The sequence below is a fragment of the Capra hircus genome, chromosome 11, assembly GCF_001704415.2.
Source record: "Capra hircus breed San Clemente chromosome 11, ASM170441v1, whole genome shotgun sequence".
NCBI lineage: Eukaryota > Metazoa > Chordata > Mammalia > Artiodactyla > Bovidae > Capra > Capra hircus.
In genome coordinates, this window is record NC_030818.1 from 24506019 (window position 1) to 24527509 (window position 21491).

The following is a 21491-nucleotide window of genomic DNA, read 5'->3' on the forward strand; positions in this document are numbered from 1 at the left end:
TGGAGTAGTTTAAAAGTATCTGAACCAGTGGATTCCCTCTATCTTTTGTAATGAAGTTTAAAATCATGGCTTTAAAGACCATGCCTGAGGGGGTCTAAAAAATGCTGGTCTGGATGAAGGACAAGCTAGAATCAGGATTGCTGGGAGAAATGTCAATAACCTCAGATGTGCAGATGATACCACCCTTATGGCAGAAAGTGAAGAAGAACTAAAGAGCCTCTTGATGAAAGTGAAAGAGGAGAGTGAAAAAGTTGGCTTAAAACTCAACATTCAGAAAACGAAGATCATGGCATCTGGTTGCATCACTTCATGGCAAATAGATGGGGAAACAGTGGAAACAGTTGCAGACTTTATTTTGGGGGGCTCTAAAATCACTGCAGATGGTGACTGCAGCCATGAAATTAAAAGACTTGCTCCGTGGAAGAAAAGTTATGACCAACGTAGACAGCATATTAAAAAGCAGAGACATTACTCTGCCAACAAAGGTCTGTCTAGTCAAGGCTACGGTTTTTCCAGTAGTCATGTATGGATGTGAGAAGTGAACTGTTAAAGAAAGCTGAAGGCCAAAGAATTGATGCTTTTGAACTGTGGTGTTGGAGAAGATTCTTGAGAGTCCCTTGGACTGCAAGGAGATCCAACCAGTCCATCGTAAAGGCAATCAGTCCTGAATATTCACTGGAAGGACTGATGCTGAAGCAGAAACCCCAATACTTTGGTCACCTCATGCGAAGAACTGACTCATGTGAAAAGACCCTGCTGTTGGAAAAGATTGAAGGTGGGAGGAGAAGGGGTTGACAGAGGAGGAGATGGTTGGATGCCATCACCGACTCAATGGACATGAGTTTGAGTAAACTCTGGGAGTTGGTGATGGAAAGGGAGGCCTGGTGTGCTGCAGTCCAAGGGGTTGCAAAGAGTCAGACATGACTGAGAGACTGAACTGAACTGAAAGGGGATCTGTCCTAATTATTAAAGAACTTGGATATTTAAAATTTGCAAATATTTCTACATCTTCAAGTTTTGTGGATTATATTCCACTTTCATAGTAGTTTGTAGATGCTAGTCTACTCTTTAGCTTCCAGTATTACAAAGAATTCCAATATTTTACTGCAAATAAAATGTTATTAGAGACATTGAAATTTTCCTCCCAGGAAGGTTATATTATTTTCTCACTGAAATAATTGAATTTAAATTGTATAACTTTGCTCTTGTTACTGCATAGTGTGTTGTCAATGTTCTGACAAGAGTAAGATTTATCTTTTGTGTGGTGGGTAATATAAGCTTAGGCTGGCAGCGAACAGTAATATTTTCTTCCCAGACACACAATAAGCCACTTAAAAATAGTATGTAAGCATGTATAACGGCATTCTTTAGCCATTGTGGTACTTGACTACTTTGGGCCTTTGGATCATCTGTTAAGGATTATATAAGGTTTTTGTTGGTTTTAATTTCTTAATGAAAATTCTCTAATTGTATTTTTTTTTCACTTATAGTTGATGGTGTTTGAAATTTGAACTAGTGTGTATTTAAAGTCATTTTTAATAAAATGTTAGGCTTCCAAGTTTACCTGTCAATATCCATTGAAAATTTTTATTTAACTATATTTTAAAGAGAAGAAAGAAAAATATTTAAAAATTGGCAATGCAGTAAATGTGTTTTTCTACATAAGTTTTATTTTCTGTTATTTCTAATTGGAGGATACTTACTTTACAATATTGTGATGGTTTCTGCCATACATCAACATTTAGCTACGTAAGTTTTATTGCAAAAAATCAGAATGTTTTATAAATGTTTGAGACTTTGGGCGGGAGGGCTGGTGGTGGTGGTGGTGGTGTCATTTTTAGAAGCTTCCCTTCCCCAGCAAGTCACTGCTAAAATTCTCTCTTGATTTTCTTCTCATTAGAACTTTTTCTTCCCCCTCTCCAGATTAACAGATACGTTGACATGACATTGACATGGCATTGACAGATACACTTACTCTGTGTGTATTATTTGGTAAGGTAGTAAGGCAGATTATGATCCCTTTTTTGCATTTATGTATCTACATCACTTTGCCAGTGTTTCTTCTAGGGCAGCATGTATCATTCATCAGGGCTTGGAAATAGGAAAACGCATCCGCAGACATTGTAAAAGTAGCTACTAGAGAAAGAGGGTTTGACAGTATTGTGTGGTGGTAAAGCAGTAGAATAGGAGTGTGGAGGCCTGTGTTCTAGTCCTGGTTCTGCCCTGTATTATGTAACCTTGGAAGTCAGTTTCTGCATTTTCGTTTGGCTTATGTGATCTCCAAGCCACCTTCTATAGTTGTATCATTTTATGCCATGCTTCTGCAGACAAATGAGCAAACTAGTTTAAAGTATCAAGAATAAAGTGTTGGAAAACCTCTGCTTCAGGTGTAAAAAAAATTAAAATCTTATAATTTTGCCCACTCTCCACCCAAGTACACGTATTTTTTTCATTTATTGATTCATTTTTCAAAATTTATTTTTAATTGGAGGATAATTGCTTTACAGTGTTTTGTCAGTTTCTGCCATAAGATGGGAATCAGCCATAAGTATACATATATCCCCTCTTCCTTGAAACCTCCCCACGCCCCAGCCCCACCCCTCTAAGTCGTCACAGAGCTTAGCATTGAACTCCATGTGTTACACAGCAGCTTCCCACAAGCTGTCCATTTACACATGGTAATCTGTATGTTTCAGTGCTACTCTTTCAATCCAGGTAAGCTTTTAATTGAAGTATAGTATACATACAGAAAAACTACTCAGATTATAACAGCACAGAACATGAATCACAGAAATTACCAGAAGCCCTTCGGAGATTCATAGTCACTCCTTTTCCTCTCCTTTCTAAGGATAACTGCTGTCTTGACTTCTAACATCATAGATTAATTTTGACTGTTTTTGAAATCACTTAGTATGGCTTTTTGTGTCTGGCTTCTTTCCCTCAACATTATATTTGTATTGTAGTTTGTTCACTTTTTTGTTCTTAATTTATATTTAAAATTGAGCTGTAGTTGGTTTACAGTACCATATAAGTTTCAGGTGTCTAACACAGTACCTTGTTCATTTTCACTGTGTAGAGTTCTTAGTGTAAATATACATTGATTTATCTAGTCCTCTGTTGGAAGAATCAAAAGGAAAAGAAATTGAACTACCTTAAAGTTAAGCATGTCTGATAGTTTTTAATCTTCAGGGATTGAGTATTTCCAGTTTATACTTTAACATACTGATTAAATGAGCCTGCAAGTTACAAATGGATTCTTCAACTTAGTTAAAGTAGCCTAAGGTTTCTCTTTTTTTTCTTTGCCAGCAGCCATTTGAATCTTGTTCTGCTGCCTTTACTGGAAGAAAGGGATACTTTAATTATTATTTTAATAGCATGAAAAAAACTCCAGAAGCATACGTATTAAAGAAGCAAAAGATTAATAAGAGCAGCAATTTAATAGCTTCTAAATTTTTGGTTCTAGGGTAGATATAAGAATTAGAGTCTTAATTTCATATTTCATAGCTATTTAGAAGGTACTTTTGTGTTTTCTTAAAATAAGTATAAAATTAAGGATATTGATGACTGTGTTGTTATTTAAATACATCAACTTAGGTTCTGTCACATAATATATGAGCTGAATATGTAGAATTTTCATATTCACTCCGTCAGCACTTGTCAAGCACCTACTGCACATAGAGTCATAAGCTTTGTTTTACTGCCTGTGTCAAGCATTGTGTCAGTTGGTGAATAACACGTACAAGTTTGCAGTCCTTAAGATTTTTCCCAACAAGTCACTGAAAACCAAAACTGTAGAGGCTTAAAAGACATTTTATTGTTTTAGATGCAGTTAATTCTCTATTAACTATTTTTACGGTAGCAACTTGGATGGGAGTCACAGATAACTGACAGTGTCAGATGATGGATACATTATGAATTTAAAGAGCAAAAAATACATCTAACACATTTGCTTTTCTGTAAATATCACCCAGTATATAAAAAATGAGTGGTTTAAGAAATATTTTGCTATTTGTTGCCTAGCTGAGTTTTTATTATACAGTGAGTGGGATGTATATATTTAAATAGACTAGGAAGTGATATTTCTAACTAGCCCTTTTCTCTTTTTAAAAAAATTTTTTACCTGTTTAGCCTAGATATTATAGGGTCCTTTTTTATTTTTCAGTACATTGAGAATGGATCATTTCATAAAAATGAAGGATTTGGACTAAAATATTTGCTATTTAAGGTACTTTATTTATGTATTCTGGTTTTTAAAAAGCACCGCCAAAATTTAGAAGCTTTAAAGAACAAGTGCATTGTTGTAAATCATATTATTTTGAGTCAGAAACTTGGGCAGATCTTAACTAGGCAGTTCTACATTAAGGTCACTCAGTTATATTCGACTAGAAGGTCAGACAGTTTCATTTACATGTCTGGTACACATCTGAATGGCTCTCAGGCTGCATTTAGCTGAAACTATCAAACTGAGCTGGGTATGTGGCCTCTCTGGCATAATACCTCAGACTAATTAGATTTATAAATGGCAGGTCAGTACTTCTGAAGAAAGAAACCAGAATCTTAGAATATGCAAGGCATATTAATGTATAGTCTTGAAAGTTATACAACTTCTATTAATCAAAAAGCAAGTCAAAGGGCCACCCTAGATTCAAAGAAGAAGACTGTAGAAAATCATTAATACTTCCTGGGAGGTGTGGTTTATTGGGGCATCATCTTTAGAGACTAGATACATTACAGGATCTAAAGATCTATAACTGCATAGTAGATATAGAAAACATTTTTTAAAACAGAATGGCATTCAAATACTGTAACCCAAATATCTTAATATTTTTCTCTTAAATCTTCCAGAGTATTCTGTAATTTGTTTGTATTTTTCCTATGTATGTGCCTCAGATTTTTTTCTCTTTTGTTAGGAAAACTGCTTAAAAAAGATAAAGTTATTTACAGTGAACACCTAGATAACCACCGGTTAGATTCTGTAATTAACATTTTGCTGTTCTTGGGTTATCACATGTCTGTCTGTCATCAGTCTGTCTTATTTTCTGAGGACTTTAAGAGATGTAGGTACTCAGAAGTAGATATGTCCCTTTTTCCTTTTGATTCTTTTACCTTGGAGAATAGTCAGAATATATAAAGAATCTCTCTTTAAGAACGTATATGTTGGGAACTTTTCAACCTGCCTTATTCATCACATATCCAGCCAAACTTTGGTGTAGTTTTTCACAACCCTTAAGCTTCAGAGTCTCAGTAAGATCTTTGTAGGAAAAGAAATCATTTTTTAAATTATAAAAACAATCACTCACAATCTCAGCATAAGCACAGCTGTTCTCATTAATGTGTTCTTGTTCTTTTTCCATTGCTAGTATTTTTATAGTTATTTCTGATGTATTGCACAGTGGGCCCTTAAAACAACTCAGGGATGAGGAGCACTGACCCTCCAGGGAGTAAAAAAATCTGTGCATAACTTATTATCAGCCCTCTGTATCCCTGTTTTCTCTGTGTCTGGGTTCCACATACATGGATTATGCCATGGATAATAGTCCTTGGACTATGTATTACTGTAGTATCTATTGAAAAAGAAATCTGTGTATAAGTGGACCAGTGCTGTTCAAGCCTCAACCATATGTAGGTTTTAAATCTTTTATTGAATTTTGGGAAGTTTTTAGATTATTATAGCCTGATAATGAATGAGTGATATTTTATTGAATATCTGGATCACTGTTTTTAACCCTGCCACTTTTGAACAGTTGCTTTTCAATTGAGAAAAGCTGTTGAACCCAATGAAATATTACACTTATTGTGTGAAATTGGTTATATGCAAAGTTTATCCCACGCCTCTGATTTACACAACCATAACTGTTGAAACGGATGAAATGGCAGAGAAACAAAAAAGTTAGAGGGAACAAAGATGAACTTCAGTTCTGATTAACTTTGCAACTGCCTCAGAAGCAAATAAGGAAGTTAGAAAAAAAATTTATTTTCAACTTTACATGGAATATTTTTGTCAATTAAGTAGATTTTCATTTTCACCAGTATTCTCAGAGCTGGGCTGAGTAAATTTCCTGAAGTCTACCTGCAATTTTAAGCATACTAGAATTTTTTGGTGTTGAAGTATAAGGACTAGATATGTGTATTATATTTTCAGTGAATTTTATTCCTGTTTGGTGTGAAACTCCTCTATGAATTATGAGAAGCAGTAACCAGTTCACTACACTTCCGTAAGTGGTAGTTTCAAAATTTTCTCCCAGTTTAAGCATAACTGGCTAATCAGAGAGATTCAAAAAAATTAGATCCAGTAATCTTAGGGATAGTCTTGTAGGAGATAATTTATGAGTTCTCCTATAGTGATACGGGCTTCCCAGATGGCTCTGGTGGGAAAGAACTTGCCTACAATGCGGGAGATGTAAGAGACGCAGGTTCAGTTCCTGGGTTGGGAAGGTCCCCTATAGAAGGGCATGGCAACCCACCCCAGTATTCCTGGCTGGAGAACCTTGTCGACAAAGGAGCCTGGTGGGCTATAGTCCTTAGGATCACAAAGAGTCAGACATGACTGACTTGGCACAGTGATATAGGATTACACTTAACCCGTCAAAGCAGTTAAATCTTGTTCTATTTAAAGATTTTTCAGACAAAACTGATCTTACTTGTTAAAAGTTATTCTTCCTGGAATTAACTTTTACCAGTGAAATAAAAATTTCTCTCTAAGACCTGTTTTTCATGTTATATGTTGAGTATATTTCATCTTGTTTGACCCTTTGTGGAAACAGATGATTACTGTTTTTTGTAGAGTAACTTTAGATACTTGAAACCTAATTTGTCTTCTAGGCTTCACTGTGCCTGAATTAAGTTATTTACATAATACAGACCTGAACAGAGCTTTCTGTTAGGAAAAAATATGCTCTGGACTACTTTTGACCTTGTTTGTATGTGCATACGTTCATTGTCTTAATGAGTAGTTAGGTTATTTGAACTATTGATACATTGATTGCTGGGACTTTTAGAACATATGCCCAAGTATCAGATCTATCAACAAGTATTATAGCTAATTGCTTAACTAGAGAAAATAGATTTGATCTGAATTTTGAATTAACTTTGGAGAAGACATGGGAAATTTGATCTAGGTTCTGATCATCACACTTTTGGAAAATTCCTCTAATGGATGATTGATCCTGGGATTAATTTATGGATCTGAGTCAGATCTGGGGTGATCCCATAAGATTGCATCATCCTCTACAAAGTGGGCTCTAGAACATCCAATTTGTCCCGCAATTGAAAATTACTACATGGATCTCTTGTTTATATGTATCCTCCAGAACGTGTCTGAAGAGAATAGATGGTGGAGGAAAGAAGAATTAAATTTGTCTCATCATATTTACTTTGGTGTCAGCCTTTCACACTTGGTTCCTATCTGGACAACACAATACAATTTCATATGAGGAGTAAATGGATACTCCTTTAAATTTTGAGAGTGCTTTACTTTGACGATAAAAATATTTGACCTTTGGGGATTTCAGCCAGTAGGATGGTAGTGGTTTCTCCTTTGCTTGTTTCAAAACCACTGAAAACTTTTAGTATAGGTATAATACAATTGAGTAACTTGTTATACATTTTCCTAAAAATGTAACTGAGATACATTTACCTTGTTCATCAGTGACATCATTTAAACAATTATGATTCTTGGCAGTGAGGAACTAACAGTGAACACAGAAACAAGTGAATTCTGAAGCCAGTAATAAGTTTAGTTTTAGACCTTGAATTGATTAATTATTGCAAAAACAACATCAATTGAAGAAAAGCCCCTTTCATAAGGAAATATCAGATGTCTTTGAAAAGGACTACCTTATAAATTTCCAAGTTCTGCAAATATTAGATTGCTTTAGTTTTTACATTGATGTTTGTTTTGCTTTTCACAAATTAAAAAATGACAGATCACGTTTAACATAAGCTTCAAAAAATTAAGTTTATTTTGTGTTTTTGGGTTTGTTTTGGTGCATGAGCATTTGAAACTCTTCTGCAGCCAAGAGTACCTTCTTTGAAATTTCTGTTGTGTATAAGAACGGTTTAAGAGTGTCAGTTTGTGTGTTTGTGAGGGGGGAGGATTTGTTCTTAATCTGCTATTTAATAAATGCATTATTTTCACTCATACTGTTTGTTATAGATCATTCAAAGCAGCAAAGTTCTCTAAAATGGTGTTATTTACATATAATGCACACATAATACTTGTGATTTAAAAATACCAATTATCCATATCAATTATATGTATGTGTATATACTTAGTATAGTTGAAGAAAGTTGCTCTTAGGGCATTTTCGAGAGAGAAGCTAGTAGTAAAGGGAAAGGGGGGGGGTAAAACTACCCATCAGCTCCGTCACTGACAGTAATCTATTTTGCCCCATTATTTAGGTTGCCACTGCTTTATTTAGACTATTAACCTTCATGGTCCTAGCAGCTCCTTATCTGTTGCTTAGATTCTAGTCTCAACTCTCAAACCTATCCTTGGCCTTAAATTCATTCTCCATTTAGCTGCCAGGGGCGATGAGCTACTTAAATTGTGATTTTGATCTGGTCATTCTCCTGCTGTCCTTTAATAAGACAGTGGTTTTCAGAGTGACGTGTAGATGATTTCTTGGTGGCATAAGAAAAAATTTTAGAATTTAAAATTTTACCTTTTAAAACTGAAGTAGAATAAAGGAAAGAAACTGTGCTTTACCAATGTTAAAAAGAACAATTAGCATGCTCCCTTATTCAGTCTGTCAGGTTGGATGGTCCTCTGTCGTGAGCGGAGGAGTGGGAATTCCACGTGGCACAGGGATTGACAGTGGAACTCTTTCAGGTACTGTCCGTGTGTTGCAGCATATTGCCATTTACCCATACTCTGTTCAAAGTGCATCTGGCTTCCCGTGTGGCTCAGACAGTAAAGAATCTGCCTGCAAGGCAGGAGACCTGGGTCTGATCCCTGGGTCAGATATATCCCCTGGAGAAGGAAACGGCAACCCATCCCAGTATTCTTGCCTGGAGAATTCCATGGACAGAGGAGCTTGGTGTGCTCCTGTCCAGGACACGGTTGGAATAACACTTGAGTCAAAAAGTTGGACACAACTGAGTGACTGACACTTGTCATATTATCTAATGCTCACAAAATGAGTGACTTTGAGAGATTTCTTTGAAGAAACCATAGGTTAATAATAATAATGTTAGTAAATCAAGCACAGGAAAAGAAGAAAATGGTACAGCTGATCCTTCTACTCTGAGTTCAAGCTCTTTGTCAGCCACATTAGTCTTAACATCAATGATCTAATCAGGTCTGTAAATCATCTTGCTTAAGTGAATATTATTGAGAAGACTTGTGTGAATCTTTCCCTAAGTGCATGTATTGTCTTAAACTATTAACTAATGATTGAAAAGCCAAAAGAGTAGTTTTGGGTCATGTCTTGATATTATTCACCACCCCAGGTCTGCATAAAATGTAAATACTATGAACACTTTGGGGATTAAGTCCTATTGAGAAAATAAGGCAATGTATTGGGAGTGTGTGTGAAAGTAATTTAAAAAAATGGCAACCACAAGATTAAAATATTTGCTTCACTTGAAATAAATAAGTGTGCCATTTTTCAGGATACACACAGAAATTAAGCTATTACTATTAGCAAGATAATTAAGATATCATTTATCTTTATTCCATACTTTTCATGTTTTTATTTTTTACATGTTTTGTAGTATTCATAACATATTAGCACAGTTAATATCTGTATAAAAATATACATATATTGGGAATGTGAACTCAGTATTTAAAAACTTTTAAATTGTATAACATATGTAATCATAATCCAGATCCATAAAGAGAATATACCCCAAACTCCAAAAGACCCCACCTTCTTATGCTTCTATTGCTTACTATCGCCTCTCACATCTCTAATAATAGCCTCTGTTTTGTTTTCTGACAATATGGTATAGTTTTGCCTGGTTTTGTACTTTTAAGTGAAATCATAAAGCATATATTCTTTTGTCTGGTTTCCTTTGCTCAGTGTTATGCTTGTGAGATTCATCTGTGTTGTATGTAGCTGTAGTTCATTCAGTATCATGGTTAAATGGATATGCCACAGTTTATTTGTCCATTCTGATATTGATGGATATTAAGTTTGTTCCCAGTGTCTTATTATGAATAATGCTGCTCTGATTCATATACATATTTCTTGGTACACATGTATACACATTTCTGTTGGGTGTAATCATAGAACTGGAAGTGTTTGGTCATGGGAAATGTATTTATTCCACTTTAATTGATCATGCCAAATAGTTTTCCATAGTGGTTGTACCAGTACATAATCCTACCAGCAGTTCCCAGAGTTTCTGTCATCCCACATCTTCAGCAGCACTAGATAGTATTAGTCTTTTAAGCCATTTAGTGAGTGTACAGTGGTAGTTTCATGTGGTTTCAACTTGTACTTTCTTAATTACTAATGAGATTTAACACCTTTTTGTGTATTTATTATTGACCATCTGGCTGAAAAGTTCCTGTTCAGGTCTCTTGCCCAGTTTTCTGTCAGACTGTCTTTCTAATTGATACGTGAGTATTCTTTGTATATTGAGGATGTGAACCCTTTGTTAGTTGTATACTCCAACCACTTTCACCTATTCTGGCTCGCCTTTTTACTCCCTTTTTTTAAATATTTATCTGTCTGGCTGCATTGAGTCTCCATTGCAGCACTCGGGACCTTTGTTGTGTCCTGCGGGGTCTTTCCTCGCGGTGCATTAATTCTCTAGCTGTGGTCCATGGGCTCAGCAGTTGTAGCATGTGGGCTCAGTTGCCCCACAGCATGTGGACATCTCAGTTCCCCGACCAGGGATTGACCCTGCATCCCGCTGCAGTGCAAGGCAGATTCTTAACCACTGGACCACTCAGGAAGTCCCCCACTTTTTACTCTTAATGATATTTTTTTGTGACTAAACATTCTCAATTTTAAGACTAATCTCACTGTCAACCTTTTAACTTATCAGTGGTGATTTTCATGTCTTATTTAAATATCTTCTAAAAGGTTTATTATTTCATCTTTCACATTTAAATCAACAATTTACCTGAAATTTCTGTTTTGAATATGTTTTGAGATGAGGGTAAGGTTTTATTTCTTTTTTTCCACATATGGAGATTCGTGTTACCCAGTATTATTTATTGACATGATTCTTGTTTCCCCTGATCTCTAAAGTGCTGCCATTGGTCTCCATGAGTGTGCATATTTTCAGATTGTCTTTTCAGTTCCATTTCCATGGATCCATTTGTCTATGTCTTAATTACTATAGTTTCATAGTGAGTCTTGATATCTAATAAAACAAGTGCTCCTACCTTTTTCCTTTTTTTCAAGAGGCTGTTAGTAATTCTTGACCCTTTGATTTTCCATATAAACCTTAGAGTAAGCTTATCAAGTTTCATGTGCATGAGCACACGCAGGGTGTTCACACACAGATTATTGATGTTTTTCTGTATTGCATTATATTTCTGGGTCAGCTTGGTTAAAAGTGGCATATTTTCCTTGAGTCTTCAATCCATGAACATGGTTTATTTATCTTATTACTCAGGTCTTTAACTTCTGTCTACAGTATTTACTAGTTTTTTATGTAGAGCTCTTAAATGTCATTTATTAATTTTTATTCCTAGGTATTATTTTTTAGTACTACTGTAAATGTCTTAAAATTTTTTTTTCTTTTTCTGTTTTTTGCTAGGATGTACTAATACAGTTGCTTTGTATATTGATCTGTATCCATCAATGTTGCTAAACTTGCTATTAATTATAGTAAATTATTAAGATTTTTTAGGATTTTATATGCATAATTGTATTGTCTGTGAATGATAAACTTATTTCTTTTCTAATCTTTATTTCTCTTATCCTGTTACTTGAGTAGAATTGAAATACAGAATAGAAGTAATGAAAGTAGGTATCCTTGGTGTTTTTGTTTTTGTTTCCCTTTGCTCTCTATCTCAAAAGGATGGCTTTAAGTATTTCAACATTAAATATGATGTTGTAGTTTTTTGGGTTTTGGTGTATGCATGTTCTGGTATATGCATATTTGGTATATGTATGTTCTGCCAACAAAGGTCTGTCTGGTCAAAGCTGTGGTTTTTCCAGTGGTCATGTATGGGTGTGAGAGGTGAACTATAAAGAAAGCTGAGCACCGAAGAATTGATGCTTTTGAACTGTGGTGTTGGAGAAGACTCTCGAGAGGCCGTTGGACTGCAAGGAGATCCATCCTAAAGGAAATCAGTCCTGGATGTTCATTGGAAAGACTGAAGCTGAAACTCCAATACTTTGGCCACCTGATGCGAAGAACTGACTCACTGGAAAAGACCCTGATGCTGGGAAAGATTGAAGGCAGGAAGAGAAGGGGTTGACAGGGTATGAGATGGTTGGATGGCATCACCGACTCAAAGGACATGAGTTTGCGTAAACTCTGGGAGTTGGTGATGGACAGGGGGCCTGGCATGCTGCAGTCCATGGGGTCGCAGAGAGTCGGACACAACGAGCAACTTGAACCAAACTGGTTACTGTGGCTGCATAACCAATTAAAAATATAGAGGCATAAAGCAGACATTTATTTCAAACATGGATTTGGATTAGGAATTTAGAATTAGGGCTTACTGTGGAAGGCTGTCTCCACTCTGTATTGTCTCATGCCTTGGCTGCAAGATACAAAGTAGTGGGAAGGAATCATCTGAAGGCTAATTTACTTGTATATCCGGGTGTTTATGCTGGCCCTTGGCTCCCACCTGAGTTCTTTCATGCAGCCTCTCCCAGTGGGTTAGTGTGAGCTGCTTCACTGCATGGTGGCAAACATTTCCAAAGAGAGAAGGCTAGGTAGAAGCTGTATACTTTTTACAGCCTCATCTCAAAACTCATGTAAGCGTCATTTTTTCATTCTCTGATTAGCAGTCACAGGCCCCTAGCCAGATACAAGAAGACGAGATAGAAACCCTGCTTTTTGGTTAAAGGAGTATCCATCAGTCACATTGTTAGATGAGTACTGGGATGACATATGTACATACTCTTAATACATAAGTGTATGTATGTATGTGGGTGTCTAACTAGGGAGAAATGTAGAAAATATGATCTCCCACAATGTTCATCAGATTAAGAATGTTCTTTTCTATTCATAGTTAATCAGATTAAGAATGTTCCCTTCTATTCATAGTACTTTTACATTTTTGTTTTGAATTGTTGTTAAATTTTATGAAATGTGTTTGTTGAACATGATCTTATTTTCTGTTAATGTGATAAATCTCACTGATTGCAATAAATTAAACTTGACTGTGATTTATTATCCTTTTAATATATTATTGCATTTGGTTTGTTAATATTTTCTTTAGGATTTTTGCATCTTTGAAATTCCCTGAGGGTAAGGACTGTCTTTCACATCACTTCAGTATCCTACCGTAGAGTTACTATGGGCTTCTCTGGTGGCTCAGATGGTAAAGAATCCACCTGCAAGGAGACCTGGGTGGTATCCCTGAGTTGGGAAGACCCCCTGGAGGAGGGCATGGCAACCTGCCCCAGTATTGTTGCCTGGAGAATCCCCATGGACAGAGGAGCCTGGCGGGCTGCTGTCCATGGGGCTGCAAAGAGCAGGACATGACTGAGCCAACAAGCACAGCACAGACCTAATATAGCATTGAGCATTTGAGACAGAAGCTTGGAAAATAAATGTCAGTCACTTCCTTATTCACAATACCAAATCCTTGGAATACTGTGTGTTGGTGATTTTTTAAGAAATGTGCTCTATTGTGGGAAGCCTAGGAAAGTTTTTCTGAAAATGTGAACATATTTATCCTGTCACAGAATTGACTGAATAGTCTCCTATTTTTCCTTAGATACTGTGTTTCTGTTCTTTATGGTAGAGCTTTATCATTTCTGTCAGCTTGAGAACACTCCCTTTAAATAAGCAAGGATTTAATTCTTTGAAGCAGGAAGTACTACCATGAAATGCCAAATTCTCTATTTTGGGGCTAAAAAAATTTTGAAGTTACCTTATTTTCTCCTTATTCTACTCTCTCTGTAGCCATGGAGAAATAGAGTCATAACATTAGTATGCCATCTACTTTGATTATGAAGGTGTTTCTTAGTCTTATTAATAAAAATTACTTTGTCAATAAAATTATTATCCTTTAAGAAGAGGTGCTTTTAAAATTACTTTATATTTTTTTAAATTATAAATATATACTTGCTCATTTAGTTTGATTCTGCATCAGAAATTGACAAATTAGGCTCTTGCACAGAATCTGCAGATTTGTATGTACATCGTTGTGTTGTGTGTTAGTTGCTCAGTTGTGTCCAACTCTTTGCAACCCCGTGGACTGTAGCCCACCAGGCTTCTGTTATACATGGAATTTTCCAGACAAGAATACTGGAGTGGTTGCCATTCCCTTCTCCAGGGGATCTTCCCAACCCAGGGATCAAATCTGGGTCTTCAGCATTGCAAGCAGATTCTTTACTGTTTGAGCCACCAGGGAAGCCTAGCCAGGAATAATTTTTAAATCTTTAAACGGTTAAAAAAAAATCAAAAGAATAATATTTCATGACACATGAAAGTTACATGAAATTCTAGTAGTAATTTCAGTGTTCATAAATTTATGTTTATTGGGACATATTCCATTTGTAGAGATACTGTCTATGGCTGCTTGTTCTGCAAGATCAGTGTGTGATGACTGGAATAGAGATCTTCTGACCTGTAAAACCTAATGTATTTACTTTCTGGTCCTTCACAGTAAAAGTTAGCCGACCCTTGTTCTGTATAAATGGATTTCGGTGTTTTTTTTTCCCCCCTTCCAAAAAACAGGACATAAAATACACTGTTTATACAGTAGATATGCATCATCTTATTGGTGACTTTTTCCGCTTATCCACCGATCATTGATAACATACTGATACCACACTGATATATAGTATGTAATATTCTATATTTAGATACTATATTTCATTCACCTGATCTCATTTTTATAGACCTTTAGGTCTGTTTATACATACTACAGACGTTGCATCAGAGTACATATGTGTAATTTTAATTATTTAAGTAGCAATTACTAGATTGCTTTTCAGAATATTTGTAGCAGTTCACAAGTACACCAGTATAACTGCCTGTGTCCTAACACTTTGGCCACTTTTTGCTGTCATTTTTTAAAGATGTGCTTTAAAGGAGCTGAAGTTTCATCATCTCAACGTTTCATTCTTCTGTTTTTTAAGGTCTTAAGTGTCAGCAGTCACAAATTGCAAATTTTACGCTAGCCAGTCATCTTTCCTCCCCTTGCTTATAAGAAGTCTGTTCCTTTTACAAGAGTACTGTGTGAGAGATTTTGACCTTAGCCCAGATCTCTCTCAGTATATGAAAAACATCCTCACTAAACACATCTAGATACAATGAGTAAAATGTTTATTTACAAATGCCATTATATTTTTCTTAATCTTTGGATAGCTTAGTAAACAGACATAATAGTCTTTTAAGCTACACCGGCTGTAACCTACATTATGAAAACGTTGTAGTTGGTTTTACAGTTCCAGCTTCTTTCTGCCTCCCCACCCCCCGCCCCATTATACTCTTATTTAGGTGATTCCTATGTGCTTTTCACATTCTCAGTAATGCCCCAGGAGGCTCTAGTCAGTCATTTGGGGAAAATGGAAACTCCACTTATACTTTTCAAGGGAATTTACAATGTAAATTATGAAATGAAAGTTTTTGTTGCTTACTGAATGGTTTGTTGTTGTTTCGGTAATAGCTTTTTTGCTCTATAATTCATATACCATACATTTAAAGTACACAATGCAGTGGTTTTTAGTATACTCCCAAGGTTGTATAACCTTCACTGCAGTGAATTCTAGACCATTTTCATCACCCTAAGAAAAGATTCTGTGGTTTTCAGCAATCACTCCCTTTCCCCCATCTTCTATAGTCTGTAGGCAACCACTGGTCCACTTTGCCTGTTCTGAATGTTTAATGTAAATAGAATCATACAGCATGTGACTGACTTCTTTTAACTTAGCATGTTTTCAGGATTCATCTGTGTTATAGCATATATCGGTACTTCATTTTTTATGGCTGAATGATATTTCATTGCATGGTTATACCATGTGAATGAATATCTTTATAATTCAGTGGATATTTGGGTTATGTTTACTTTTTGGCTCTTGTGAGTAGTGCTGCTATGAACATTCATGTACAAGTTTTCGTGTGGAGATAACTTTTCATCTCTCTTGTGTATATACCCAGGAGGGAATTGCTGGGTCATGTGGTAACTCTGTGTTTAACTTTTTGAGGAACTACCAGACTATTTTCCAAAGCTGCACCGTTTTTGTTCCCAGCAGCCCAATGTATGAGGGTTCAGTTTCTCCACGCTCTCACCAACAGTAATTGTCACTTTGACTATAGCCATCCTAATAGATGTGAAGTGATATCACATTGTGATTTTTTTTAATGTGGTGTGATTTTTTTTTGGTATGATAAAATATGCATAACATAAAATTAATTATTTTAACCATTTTTAGGTATATAATTTACAGTGTCAAATAACTATTACCACTGTCCATTTTCAGAACATTTTTGTCATTCTAAACAGAACTTTGTACTCATTAAATACTGACTCCACATTCTCCTCTTTTCCCAGCCCTGGTAACCTCTGTTCTGTTTTGTCTTTCTGAATTTTCCTACTCTGTATACCTCATTTAAATGCAGTCATACGCTATTTGTCCTTTTGTGTCTGACTTATTTTATTTAGCATAATAATTACAAGCCATGCTGTAGCTTGTGTCACAGTTTTATTCCTTTTTAATGTTGAATAATATTCCATTATATGTATATACCACATTTTGTTTATCCATTCATCTGTGGCTAGTCATTTCGGTGGTTTCACCTTTTGGCTATTGTGAATAATCTGATATGAATATTAGTACTGACATAGCTATTTGAGTCCCTGCTTTCAATTCTTTTGGGTACATATCCTTAGAAGTGGAATTGCTGGATCTCTGTTAAACTTTCTGAGGAATCACCAGGGTGTTTTGCTCAGCAGTTACATAATTTTTTATTTCCATTTACAGTACACAGGGTTTTTATTTCTCCACATTCTTTCATGTACTTATTATCAATTTACATATCTTCTTCGGAGAAATGTCTATTCCACACCTTGGCCTATTTTTGAGTGTGGGATTGCTGGGCTTCCAGAGTAAGAGTACTTCAAATTCAGTAAACCTTGCCAGCTTATTCTCCCAGGTTGTTTATTAATGTACATTTTCCCTCCAAAGTGTATAAAAGTTCTGATGCCAATATTTGGTGTTGCCAGAATGTACAGCTTTTGTTTACTTAATAGCTATGAAATAGAAGCTTATGATTTTAATTGTATGTCCCTAATCAGTGAGGTTGATCTATTTTCCCTTCTTCCCTACAAACAGAAGTTTGCCAACTCCTATCTTTTTCATATTTTTTTCTTAGTTTGCGTTCTTATTATAGTATCTGTTTTTAATTTTTGCCTTTAAAAGTCTTTACTTTTCAAAGTGGAAAGAACTGAATTTGAATTTGTGTTCCTGGGATTTAATATGGTGCCTGACAAATTAGTCACTCAGTAAAATGTAGAATGAGTAAGTATTTTATAGAAATCTAAAAATTTGTTCTGTGTTTAAAGAAATAATGCTACCCAAATTAAGACACAAATGAGTACTAACAGCTTACAGTTTACATCATCTTTGTTGTTGTTGTTTAGTTGCTAAATTGGGTCTGACTCTTCTGCAACCCCATGGACTGTAGCCCACCAACCTTCTATGTCCATAGGATTTTCCAGGCAGAACTGGAATTGGTTGCCCTTTCCTTCCCAGCACAGGGATAGAACCCACATCTCTTGCATTATAGGTGAATTCTTTGCCACTTAGCCACGTGGGAAGCCCAGATTAAAAGCAATTTTACTAGCAAAATTTTACCTGCTAGAAATTAAAGGACAGACTTTAAGAGATGCTACTCAAGACACAGGGCATTTGGCAATGAAAGCTCAGAGTCCTAACCACTGGGCCAAAGGGAATTCCCCACCTCAGCATCCTGAATAATTTCTGTACCTCATAGTACTCAGATACTTGAATGTATGAATAGGCCTTTTAGAAAGACTGACTGTAATAGTAAAGAGGGAAGAGGTGCTTAAGCAAAGAAACTAAACTATTTAGGAACCAAATACTTTCTGGTCTGAAATCAGATTTTTATTTGAGAAGAAAGAAATGCCCAAGGTATATAATCTACAGATGAGTAGCAGTCTGCAAATGGGAGGTGGTGAAAAGAACCCCAGGTGCTGTCATGTATGAGGAGCCTTTTTGTTATGTATTATCGGTGACAAAGCACTAGGCTGCAGAACTTCTTGACAATTCTGTAATCTTAGGAGTCTGTGAGCAGTCGTTTAATAGGGCTACATTTGTTATGAAGAAGAGTAGTTCAGACCTAAATTATAAAACTGCAGTCTTACCTTTGTCTGTTGACTGAAGAGAGACATAATAAAGTACAATCTGCGTCAGAGCTTCTCACCAATCAATAGCAAGAATTTGAACTCTGTCCTAGTCTGTGCCTGGCACTACGTTTCCTTTGTATCATTCTATTTCCCTTCTGTCTGCTTTTAGTCACTCTACATGGTCTCGCCTAAATGTCCTTTGTTTCAAACACATTGCACACCTCCCAGCCCACTTAATTCCTGTTAATCTTCCAAGGAGCTCCTCCTGTATTTTGATGAATCTATACCAGGTATTAATCTATAGAGAAGTATTTTCCCAAGTCTCACTTGAGGAAACACTCTTGGTGGTTCCTACTTTCTTCTGTAAGGGCTTTTGTAAATATTAATCTAGATCATTTTGCTTCATTCCTCTTTTATCAGCTTTGCTTTTAGTTTATCCTTATCTCAGTCTCTGTAGCATAGCTCTTAATGTTCCGTTTAGTTTAGGTTTTATCTGTTTCACAGTATTTTGTGTGTGTGTTGATAGTCCTGTTATTTCTGTTTTTCTTTGGCTTGGTTTAAATTTGCTTTTCTCAACTATAAATAAAAGTTTAAAAGCAACAAATTGAAGAGATTATCCATCAGTAGTTTTGTTTTGACACCTAACTCCATGAGTTTGTTCTTTAACTAGCTTTAAAAGCAATTATCAAAAGAATAAATACATACTGTATTCATTAACTTTCACCTGCTTTTATATACTTTCGTGAGACTAAAGACACTTGTATTATTGTAAGCATATGTAGTTTAAAATTGGAATGTCTGACCAGAAGTAAATTATTATAGGTTACTTATTCATGCAGTTGTATTATTTTAAAATAATTTGGAAAATTAGTGAATTAAGAGAAATGACTGTTCTTATTGTTAATCGAATTCATTATCTTACTCTAGTGAAATGGTTGTAACAAATCAGCCAACTTAGTCTTAACACTTAAGCTTTTTAAATTAATGAAGTGACCATTCTTTCAGTTTCTTTACAGTTCATGTGGATTTCATTTTATTTTAAACAAAGGCAAAAGGAAATGTGGCTTGCCACTTTGCACACACATTGTTTATTTCCTAGTAGAGAAAAATACTCCTTTGAAGGGCTTTAATTCTGTTAATCATAGAAACTAATATGTTTTATGTTTCAGTTTCAGAAGGCAGAGTTTTGTATTTATTACTGTTAACCAACTGAAAGATGATCAGAGAAGTAGTGCCTGAGGACAACCAGATAACTGTAGTGAATATTCATGGGTTCATTAATTCATGTGTTTCTGCGTGCGCCTGGAATTTAGCCACTCCCGAAAGCAGCCTTAGTTTTCTGTGTCTTTACCCTCCTTTTGCCTGCGTGCTGTTTGCTCTCCTTCAGTTCTTTGTCTCTATAAATAAGTAGAAGACTTTTCTTTAGATAAGAGAGCAAAGGGGCAAGAAACGAACTGTCTTAAGAAGTTTTTATTTGTGCCAGCATAGAAGTGCTTTGTGGTAGGCCATCTGGACCGGGAGGATTTCCTCAGAATGTAAAGTATGTCGTGAGATTTAGAGAGCTGGGATTTGCTCTGGAACTATCTGGGAAGGCAGCAGGAAACGTGGACAGAACTGGTTTATATTGCTTGTAACGTAGGTGGCAAGAATGGAAGACAGCCTGCCTAGTCTCGCTTCAGTATGTGGTTCCTCTACACTTTCAAACTTCTGCGCTGGTAATGTATCTTTCCTTTTGTGGGAGACATGTGCCACAAACTTTACTGCTTGTGACAAAAGAAATCTGAGGATGTGGGAATGAATTTAGGCCCCTTCCTTCCCCCCTCCCCCCTCCCCCTAGCTTCCTTTAAATATATGTGTCAGTAATAGCATAAATATTTGGTTACCTACTTTTATAAATGACTATTGTACCCCCTTTAAGAGGATATTTTCCTGTTGTGAGGGCAGAATAGGCTTTGTTCAGCTTGTTTACCCTATCCCCACAAAAGGTGGTCATTACATTGTGAGGGAAAAAATAAAAACAGCTTTTACTGGAAAATAGTTTTTTTTTAGGGGGGGGGGAAGCATGTCTCTTAAAAATAGGAAATGAGAATTGTGTAATTAAGCTTGACTTTTGCTTCTATGAAGTCTAACCAAAAAAACATCAAAAGCAGAATTATCTGATTATGAATGAATCCTAGTAAAGTCCTTCCCTGGGACTAGCCTTCATGCTCAGAGTGCTGTGGCAAAAAGGGTTTCATATTTTCTTTTATTTTAACACAGTTCCTTTTACAATTTATACTACTAGGGGGATTTTTTAGTAAGAATATCTTATAAGAAAAACAGACATGAGTTCTTTAAAATAGAAAATATAGATCAATATTATTTGTGTTACTCAATTGAAGACAGATGCTCTTTATTTTCATATATTATTACTAGCTGGACACGACTGAGCAACTGAACTGAACTGGAGGTAATTAATATTGTCATTTACTAAAATAAAATATCCAAACTTTAACAGTGGCTTGTTTAATTAAAACTTCTTTGAGAGAAAAATTTGACTTCTAGCAGTAAAATATTAAGAGAAATAGGAAAGATTAATTCCTGCCTAAATATATGTTCATATGAGCTCTGTTTTTATTAGTGTATTTTCTTATGGTTTATTTCCAAAGTAAATTGTGGCTGTTGTAGAATTGATAGTGCATAACTTTTTGATAAAATACTTAAATATTGTCTTTAAAAGACAATATTTGAAGACAACCATTTCCATTTTAGGAAAAAAAAACATTTATTTTGCTAAATGCCTTCTGATGGGAATTTACTAATGTGACAAATCGGTTGTGATTTTGTTTTGTTTTTTGAAGAAATGATATTTAAAGGCATCCAGTTTTCCTTTGGATGTATTATATTGATTTTTGTGTCTCTCATTAACCTGAGAATATTTCTTTTAAACGTCATGAGACATACTTTTACAAAAATGTTTTTATTCACTGTGCATAAAAACCTACACATTAACCAAATTTGTATTCAAAATTTGGGTGCATTACTAATTAGGTTTACA

At 35.5% G+C, this 21491-nt stretch overlaps 1 protein-coding gene across 6 annotated transcripts in view; it reads left to right on the forward strand.

The window, feature by feature from the left end:
* EML4 (echinoderm microtubule associated protein like 4) overlaps positions 1 to 21491 on the forward strand; it is a 148714-nt gene that overhangs the window by 34508 nt on the left and 92715 nt on the right. Inside the window, exon 1 of one of the 6 annotated variants that reach the window (XM_005686541.3) lies at positions 19795 to 20169. The exons of 3 other annotated variants lie outside the window; for them this stretch is intronic. In XM_005686541.3, coding sequence (XP_005686598.1) covers positions 20103 to 20169 — 67 coding nt within the window. In that variant the 5' untranslated portion in view covers positions 19795 to 20102. Of the gene's footprint in view, positions 1 to 19794; positions 20170 to 21491 lie in introns of those variants that run through there. 2 more of the 6 variants (XM_018055166.1, XM_013967586.2) reach the window with 2 other exon arrangements.